Below are 10,442 nucleotides of genomic sequence, written 5' to 3' on the forward strand. Positions count from 1 at the left end.
GAATTTAGTATGACGTCCATTATCACTGAACTAGTAACATATTTGTTAAGGGGGCATCTGAAGGACTCCTCCGGTGCGGTAGTTTCTCGCTTCATGGAAGACCCATTGGTGGCCTTCAACTGTCTGCTAAATGGTCGGGTTGTTGTCTCTTTGACACATTCCCCATTTCCATTTTCAGTTTTATTTCAATATCATCATTGTCACGAAAATGGTTTGGACTGGTATTGTGAAAATAAGTATATAAAAATCGTGATTGCATGTTCGATACGTAGGTCCGTCACTATTTGTGATGTCCTATGATGACAATCGTTGATGGAAGATGTACGTTGTTGTTCGATAGTTTGCATGTCGACTATAAATTTCTTTGTTCGTGCGTTTTTCCGTGATGATTATTCTTGCGTGTGTGTGTGTATGCTGTATATATGACAAGTAGTGTTGTCATTTTACCGATAATTTTAAACATTGTCGTATCATTTGGAGATTTTGATAGCCATAAAACCAGGTTCAACTCACAATTTCGTTTTCTTAAACTGTCCTAGGAATATTACATAATACCAATTATCATTAACCTGCCACTAGTTGTTCCCCATAATCTGACCTAATTAAAAACTAATACAAGAAAATTAAGCAAACATTTTAAAGTCAATTGACCATGACGGAGGGTCGGGGCCAAATAATCTCAATGATAATGAGATGTGCCAATACTAATACAACTGCATACCAAATATATTTGACTTACCACTAGTGGTTCATTATAATCTAGACCTAATCACACAAACTAATATATTGTTGTCGTCGACGCCGGAAACAGCATACCTATGTCTCGCTTTTTGACTCCGTCAAGCGAACTCCGTCAAGCGAGACAAAAACCATGTGATGATTCTCGTTTTGTAAGTCAAGAAGTTGCTAATATCTGATGGTTCACCTTCAAACTGATACTTTTAGTGTATGTTGTTGTATATTTTATAAGTCCCTATATAACATGTTAGTGCTTTGGTATTATGTTCTGATATGACATCCTATTTTTCTTTGCGCATACGACACATCGTATATATCAACAAATCGTGATGGTGTACATAAAATGTACGGAGTGTAATATTTGATATTTCCCCCTCTGAACTCAGTTGGAGCAGTTTCGGCGATAGGGCACACTCCTGTATATGACGACAGTATAGTGTAAACATGCACGGGCACAACGTATCAATTGAGGCATGTAAACACCATACGACGGCGCAGAGGGTATATTACTACTGAGAAAGGGGGAAATGATAATTTGTAGGTTTAAAAAATCCTATTTGTCATTGATTTTAATTTTAAATTCGTCCATTTATGACAATATTGAGGAAAGCATCAAGGTATGAAGCAGTCCTTACTGTATCAGTAGTATCCTTAATTTTTAGTTCCCTATAATATATGAGATGCAAGTCCCGACTGAATTATGAGTTATTCAGTTGTAGGACATCATTTATACATCTAAAAGTAAAGAATCTGGGAGACGCTTTTTCAATTTCAGAAGGTTCTGAATGAAATCTACTTCATACGATTACATTAACAAGTCAGCCAGAAACCGCACAATTAGTATCGATTGGAATACCGACTGTCTGTTTAAACATCAATCCTCAAAAACTCAACAAATATATTGTCAATTAAAAATAAGTCCAGCTTTTTTATACTTTAATCTTCATTGATAGATTATTTTAACCCAAAACAAGAAATTTAGATCTAAGATTCCCATTTTCATAGATAATGCTGTTTAATGAGATGGCGAAGTCTATCTCTCACTAGAGGTTTCCAGATTTGCTACCGTACCAACCGTTGTACGAAGTGGGAGCCGTCATTTAACTTTTGAAAAGTATTGATGTATACACTTTATATCAACAAATGTTTTAGGAATCATATGCAGAACTGATTTGAAAATTTTTGGCTGTAATTTGGGACTTATTTCATGTGGTGTCTTCTTTTATTCGTAGGAAACAATAGTGTGTGCACTCGATTATGCTTTCAAGCAACCGTTGCAAGTAACCGTCGGTACGAAAGGTTTATAGTTAAGAGTTATTTCCCCGTGAAACTACATAGATAGAAATAAGCTAAATTACAAAATAAATTTAAAACTTTATAAATTTTGTTTGTAAAAACTTTATGTATCATTATAAAATGTTAAAGTTTTGTATTTATTTTGGTACGTTTTTGAAAACATGATCAAATAAAATGTATTTGAACAAAATAAATTGACCTTAAGTTAATAACAAAAGAAAAATGACAAAATTAATATAAAATCAAATTTTCGGTCATAAAGTACGCGTTAAATCTGTATACACTTGTCACGGGATACAGATAATAAGATATAATAAAGTCCAGGGAGACATACTTTTCATAAAATTTTACAATTGGTACTGTTAATGTAATTTATTTACAAGTAACCGAAGATATCAAAACGTTTGATTTCTAATTATTGTACTGATTATGTGTGTCATTATACTTAATAACGTTAACATTGCCTTGTGATAATTTTGTGTAATATGTAATATATCTGTTGTATATATATGTTGAAGAATTGAATAAAGATAGAAAAAAATCAGACGTCTGGAATGAAGTTGTAAAAAATACAAGGTCGTTTACATCTTCAATTTGAACAATTATGCATAGAGATATGGCTGATATCGAAGTTACTTGGCATCCTTCCTTTTTGGACAATAATCTTAACCGTCGGGCTTAAAGTTTTTCTTTATATAAAGTTATATTGGTTGCGGTTTACGGTAAAACCTACCTTCACGTGGAATAAGTGACAAGTATTTCTCATAAATTGTAACTAGGCATCTTGGGTTTGTTGGGTCACTTTTCTGAGTTATGCGTTTGACATCAACGTTTCTGTTATTCAGGCCACCTTGTACATTCTTACACAGCCTCCCGGTATAATGGAGTAATTTATTACCAATTGTGTCAACAGAAATTCGAAATTGACTAGCATCAAGTTGTTTGTGTTCATCTAAAGCACGAAATCCAAATAACTTGCAGGTGTAGAAAAAAACTATATTGGTTAGCCCATATTTGAAGTGTTACAATTAAAAACTCCACTATCCCACGTGGCTTCCTCGTCTGTTGTTAATATAGGGTCTGTCCTTTTTACGTTAGTTCCAATACCATTATTGGTTAGTTCTTTCATTCGACTGTCAAGACATTTTCTAAAAAACGCAACTGTAGATGAATCCTTTTCAAAGAGGCTCACGTCATTTCTGTTACAATCTGTTCTCAGATACCTACAAAAAGTGGTGGTTTTACTCTTTGTTTTAATACATATAAAGACTTATAAAGGATTAGTAGAACTTTTTTAAAGATGAATTGGTTGAAGAAGAAATTATTTTTCAGAAAAGTAAAATAACCGACGACGAATTGCAATACAGTGAAACCTGTCTAGTACGACCTCCTTGGTACTTCAATTTTTTGTTAGATTTTGTTAGATGTTCGGTTTAACAGATTCACATCGCATAAAATTTTATATGACTGGACTTAGGATCATATATGTTAAGTTTAGGTGGGTTTTCGATTCATTCAAGGTTCTGTTTACACTGGTTTCATTGTAGTTTAAAAACGTAGTTAAAATTGAGATTAAAATTGTCATTCGTGTTTTTTTAAACGCGAGTTTTATCTCCCGAGCAAGGGGGTGGGAGACGACCCCAGAAGACAAGAAATGTATACATGTATGAGTTTGCTTTCCAAAATTGGCCGAATGAGTTGAATATACAGCTTTTTAGTAAATCAATACAAAATGAAATTAGCCATGTTAAAACTAGACTAATTTAAACTGTAATAGTATGTCTTAGAATTAATTATTGTTTGTTTGCTGTCTCTTCACGAATACATCATATCTCAATTATCTATTAAAAATAGTATATTGAAAGTATAGGTTGAGACAATTTAAGCATATTCGGAAATAATAACATTGGGATACATAATTATTGGCAAGCAGAATAAAATTATTAGAATATCCGAAAAATAACTGTCAAATTATTTTATTGTATTTTTTTTTGTCCATAATAGTAGTTTTAAAATAACACCTTTTTATAATATATTTTTTGGTTGAAGGGTTTGGGGTATATAAATGGTATCGAATAGAGAAAAAAACACACAAAAGGAAAGGATTTTACCTTAAAAAAAAACCAAGGGAACACCCTTTTGATTTTTGGAGGTTTGGGGGAGGGGAGGGGGAGGGGAAGATATTTTAAGTAAAAAAATACGATCGAACATTTTAGGAAAAAAATGCAGAATGAGCAGTGTTATAAAATCAAACTGGTAGGATGAATATGACAGGCTTGTCCTTTTTGACAGTACTTGTAAACGAAAATGCAGGAGAAAGGTTTTCTGATATGCAGTAAAAAATCAATTGATGATTTTTTTTATAAGCCCCCTGCCTAGAATTCCTGCCTCAAATGTTGCATCCACAAAACAAGTTACGATACATTTTAAAAGTAAACTATTTTTAAGGAGAGGGGCTAAAATCAAATGTAAAAGGACAGGTGAAACCTTTTGCAAAAAAAAGCAGTATGACCCATGACAAAAAGTAAAAAAAAAGGCAAGATATATATGACACAGTAAATGTAAAATGAGGATTCAGGTCAAAGTTCGTCTCCAATATGTATTGAAAAACCCAGAATGCAAACCCCCCTTTTCCACTCGAAATCAAATGTTTGCTCCCTTAAAACAAGTAAACGAACGTATTTCAACAGTTGTTGCCCCCCCCCCCCCTATTCCACCAACCCGTTTAACTATACCGAACTCTAAGACAGCGTTACAAAAACAAATATCAAAATCAACACAAATGTAATTCATAAAATTACATTTTCATAGTTTTAGTACAATGTAACATCTACATCAAACGCTATATACTGTATTGTGGAAGCTGTGGACTACAATTCCAATAAAATGTTGATTTTGATGATTTTACTTGTAACGGCTGTCCTGGTGTTATATATATTGAAATTTAAAATTTGTAACTTACCTTTGAATGCCTGATGCTAACTGGACCAATGAATTTGGTGGATAAGGACTGGTATCAACACGTCTACATTCTTGTATAAAGTGTGCCATCCAATGGTTTAAAAGTTCATTTGAGAGTAAATTCGGATCACTTGGTATTGCATTACCACCATCAGTTATTGTTTCTTGATACAAATTTCTTTCTAAAGTCCACGCAACCCAGACGCCTAAAGCCCACTTGTTGTTATTTCTAGTCTTTTTCGGAATAGCTTTAAGAATTCTCTCTTGTAAGTCTGAATCCGACAATGGAACAGAAAATCTACGCGGGGCCTCAGCCTCACACACGACCGGCTCGTTTTCATATTTTACAAGGTCCTGAGTAGGTAAAAGCATTAAATCATTCTCGGACACTTCTTCTTTTAATTCAAAAGTTCCAATTCCAACAAGTTGATTCATTTTAGACTTAAAGATGCATACATGTTACTGACTTGAAAATAATAATACTTTTAATAGTCAATAGAGCAAGACAGTTAGCTAGAGGGGTTATTTGTTTGGCCATATTTTCAAGAACTGTGTTCATGTATACCATTTAACCAGAGACATATATACACATATTGTGTATATATGTCTCTGATTTAACACAGTACATATAATTAATCAAGAATAGAGTTTATATGTTCTAAGTTTGTAAGAACATGATAACCCTCTTCTTCATGATAAGTACTCGCTAACGCTCGTACTTAACCATGAAGAAGAGGATTATCATGTTCTTACATATACAAAGAATGAACTTTATTCAAAACGTAAATATTTTCACTTGCAAACAGGTGCTTCCTGTTCTATGTTTTGCGCATGCGTGAAAATTCGTAAATGAGTCCGGTTTTATTCTGAAATTATTTTTCAATTGTCACTTCCCGTTTCCGTTTCATTTCGTTTAAAAATCGAAAGTTAACGTGATCTACAGTCAACACTTTTACAGTCATTATAATCGTCACATTAAGTAAAGATGCTGATCCTTCTATCCAATATTAAAGAAATTGATTCCAAATATCGATTGAAACGTATTTTCAAGGATAATATGAGGCAGGCATAACCTGTAAATGGGGACGAAGTCTGTATGAATTATTTTTTTGTAACTTAAATATTTGTTAAAACAAATTAACGGAAATACCGTAACGTTTCCGATTTTGGTTCTGTTGTTAGGGATTTTAGTTGTGACGTTATTTAACTATGACGTCATATGCAATGTAAACAAAGAAACGCTTCCATCAGGTAACGTTTTGTCAAATCAAGGAATCATTAAAAATGAAATTGGTATTGCATTCCTAGTCCTATAACATATGACTTCGCATTCTTATTCAATTTTTAACGTTTTTATACTGATATTTTCATTTTTTATTTTTTTTTTAATGCGAAGTCATATCGAGATACGTGAAATTCCTTTAGCACTTTCCGACATGATTTCAGGTCGGAACAAAATTGCTTCAATATTCTTTCTAGGTCAAATATTTGACGGGCCAAACATCATATTAAATAACTTGAGCACAAAAACTATTAAAAGAATTACTTACTTGTGCTAAAGAAATAGTTAATCCATCACTTTAAGAAAATTTTATTCTCGAGTCGGAGCTCAATAACACCAGTTTAAATATGGCGCCCAGATTTGATTAATTTTCGAAATATAAAATCCAAATAAAAAAAAAGAACTTATGGCATCGTTTAACGACGGTCGGTTTCAATGTTGTTTAAACGTAGTTTATAGCTTTAAGATACAGAATAGAATAAAAGACAAAAAGGAAATTCTTATTAGCGTTTTATGAAACGATAATCTATCCTTGAAAGAAGGGAGTTAATTTGTCACACCACATGATCAATCATGCATTGTGAAAAGTATTAAAAAAAATCTCAATCGCAAAAACTCCCACATTTTGCCTTAGATAACCATTGTGTTTTAATAAAATCAAAACCCCCTACCCCACCCCCCTTTCCAGAATTTTGTTTCAGAACCTTGATAAAGGGAAATGTTGAAAAATAAAAATAAAAATGTTTTTCTTGCGTCTTTATAATCATTATGTATACCTTAGAAATTTCAACTAATATTTTGTCGGTCTCTTGAAAAGTTCCCAAATATGATATAAAATTTGTTATATGGGCATTTCTGAACGTTGTTTTGCATTTAGTTTATATATAAAAGGGTGTGAATGCCAATGAGACAACTCTCCATCCAAGCCACAATTTATAAAAGTAAACCATTATAGATAAAAAAAAAAAAAAAAAAAAAAAAAAAAAACCGTCTTGAACACGGAGTCTTGGCTGACACCGATCAGCAAGATATAAATGGCTCAAACATAACTAGTGTAAAACCACTCAAACGGGAAAACCGACGCGGTCTAATCTATATAAAAACGAGAAAAACGTATGAACCACATCAACAAACTACAACTACTGAACATCAGATTCCTGACTTATAGGACAGGTGCAAACAATTGCAACGAGTTTAAACATTTTAATTGTATCAAACATTCGCCTTTATCTGAAACAATGGTGTAACATTGTATTTATAATACCCCGTTTTAGATAGTCAAACCTGACCCTTTCAAATACAAGGAGAAAAAACATCCCCCGATTTAGACAAATGAGCTAAAAATGCAACCCTGTACGTCGGAACATACCGTCTCGGTGTCATATTTATCTAGCAAGTATCCACCAGGTACATGTACAAGTGAAATGGCCATTGGAGAAGTTCTACACAAAACAACCATTTCATGTATGGATTTACCTACCGTTTTTGTTGTATAAAAAGGTGTCCAAGTCCCCATCGGATAAGGAATTAGTATAAAAAGAATTCAGAGTATGTGTTTAATTATTTAATAAAGCAAATAATGATAGGGGCTATTTTTGTGGAAAGGGGGGCGTACGCCCATTACGCCCTTGCGTGGACCCGCTCCTGAAATTTCAATAATTTTCTGAAGCTAGATGTCCTCGTCTGCAAACGTTAATTGAATAGCATGTCCTTGGTATTAATTCCAGTGTCTGGTAGAAAAGATTGGACACGATAAAAAAAAATAACCTCTTATATTTTTGCCTTTATAGATACTATTAATTTACGCCATCTTTAGTTTCAGACGAATTGATCGAAAAATATCGGTGAGCTCACCTTTTTAGTGAACTCCCAAGTTCCAAATTGAAAGAGTTGGTATTGCTTTGTTTCATAAAAATGAATGGTCAACGTAGATACAAGTATCTTGTCTTAGGGAGGGATAAATCCTACTTTGTAAAGGACCACTCTGATTCAAAAAAAAATTCTCTGATACTGACATTATCGACAAGATGCTTGATTTCTTAATTGATAACATATTTGTTACGTTCGGAGGACGTGTTTTTCAACAGATCGGTATTCCAATGTGAATAAATTGTGCCCCTCTTCTTGCCGACTTTGTTCTTTATTATTATGAGGCTGACTTCATACAGGAACTTCATAGAAAGAAAGATAAGAAGTTAGCAATATCCTTTAACTCTACTTTCCGCTATATAAATGATGTTCTTTCACTAAATAATTCAAAATTCAGTGACTATGTTAAACGCATCTATCCCACCGAACCGATATCATTTAAAGCAATCTTATATGATATTTCGCTTCTTAGTATGATTGGACACACTTAAAAACAAGGTGAACATGTTGATTTGAGATTTTTTTTTTGCTACGCGAATTTGGCCTATAGCGATATGACCTCGGGTGGCACATTGATAGTAAAAAGAAAATATCAGAACAGCAAATAGAAATAGTGAATAATGCCCCCGAGGTCATATGTTATAGGACTATTGCATTCCTTCCTATTTATACTTGACTTATAAATAAATATTTTACTCAAAGATTCATACAAACAAAACCGGAAAAAGGACGTACATTGTAGATTTCTGCGCAGGTCCGGGATTTCAAAACATGACATAAAAAAAAATGAACGATTTTGAGTTCATTAGTACAATGAAAAATTCGGGAAATTTTCCCGAATTTTTTTTTATTGATTTTTTTACCGTTATTGGGGACTTCGTCCCCATATAAATGATTGTGAGTTACAAGTTCATTTGTGCAGTGCTTTAAAAAATAGAGGCACCCAACTTTTGTTGATCAGGGGTGTCCCCTGAAAATAACTGAAGTGAAGTTGTGAAGCATATTACCAGATCCCTGTTCTTATCTTCATATCTTAGCATCACATCAGTCAATTCATTCAATATTGCCAATAACTGCCTACATTAGCAATTCTCAAGTCTTCAAAGATCATAGACTAGTCCTTGAAGGACTTGAACATATATGCATAGCTAGTTTAATAAAGATCCTAGACCCCTTGCTATTATAAAAAAATAAGGCTGATTTTTATCACGCGTAAAAGTGACTAAAGCCCTCAAAATCCTAGCTGAAACCCTGTCATTGACTTATCATAAGTAGTTCCCTTTAAACAAACCAAAACACAAACTAATTCAAAACTAAACAAAATTTCACAGGTCAATAAGCCATGACTGAGGGAGCGGGGCCAAATGATATCTATGGTTATGAGATGTGCCAATGCTAATACAGCTGCATACCAATTATCATTTACCTTCCACTAGTGGTTCCCCATAGACAAACCTAATAACAAACTAATACATGAAAATAAAGCAAAATTTGCAAGGTCAATAGACCATGACTTAGGGGCCGGGCCACATAATCTCCATGGACATGAGATGTACCAAAGCTTAAACAACTGCATACCAATTATCATTAACCTGCCAATAGTGGTTCCCCATAATCTGACCTAATTAAAAACTAATACAAGAAAATTAAGCAAACATTTCAAAGTCAATTGACCATGACTGAGGGGGCGGGGCCAAATAATCTCAATGATAATGAGATGTGCCAATACTAATACAACTGAATACCAAATATCTTTGACTTACCACTATTGGTTCATTATAATCTAGACCTAATCACACAAACTAATAAATTGTTGTCGCCGACGCCGGAAACAGCATACCTATGTCTCGCTTTTTGACTCCGTCAAGCGAGACAAAAACCATGTGATGATTCTCGTTTTGTAAGTCAAAGAAAGAAGTTACTAATAGCTGATGGTTCACCTTCAAACTGATACTTTTAGTGTATGTTGTTGTATATTTTATAAGTCCCTATATAACATGTTAGTGCTTTGGTATTATGTTCTGATATGACATCCTATTTTTCTTTGCGCATACGACACATCGTATATATCAACAAATCGTGATGGTGTACATAAAATGTACGGAGTGTAATATTTGATATTTCCCCCTCTGAACTCAGTTGGAGCAGTTTCGGCGATAGGGCACACTCCTGTATATGACGACAGTATAGTGTAAACATGCACGGGCACAACGTATCAATTGAGGCATGTAAACACCATACGACGGCGCAGAGCTTTTTTATACTTTAATCTTCATTGATAGATTATTTTAACCCA

The 10,442-nt window shown here is 33.6% G+C and overlaps 1 protein-coding gene across 1 annotated transcript; it reads right to left on the reverse strand.

Moving 5' to 3' along the window:
- Positions 1–3,037: 3,037 nt before the first annotated feature.
- On the reverse strand, positions 3,038–5,430 carry LOC134726290 (uncharacterized). Its single transcript, XM_063590690.1, has 2 exons — positions 4,997–5,430; positions 3,038–3,257 (listed from the first exon to the last, which is right to left on the reverse strand). Exons 1-2 carry the CDS (start codon positions 5,428–5,430, stop codon positions 3,038–3,040), a joined length of 654 nt encoding a protein of 217 aa, XP_063446760.1.
- Positions 5,431–10,442: the final 5,012 nt, after the last annotated feature.

The sequence above is a fragment of the Mytilus trossulus genome, chromosome 7, assembly GCF_036588685.1.
Source record: "Mytilus trossulus isolate FHL-02 chromosome 7, PNRI_Mtr1.1.1.hap1, whole genome shotgun sequence".
In the NCBI taxonomy this organism is placed as follows: domain Eukaryota; kingdom Metazoa; phylum Mollusca; class Bivalvia; order Mytilida; family Mytilidae; genus Mytilus; species Mytilus trossulus.

Coding starts and splice junctions, on each gene's coding strand:
- LOC134726290 (XM_063590690.1), bottom strand. CDS start 5,430: ATGAATCAACTTGTTGGAATTGGAACTTTTGAATTAAAAGAAGAAGTG. Junction 3,258..4,996: donor TTAGCATCAGGCATTCAAAG/GTAAGTTACAAA, acceptor CACTTTTTGTAG/GTATCTGAGAACAGATTGTA.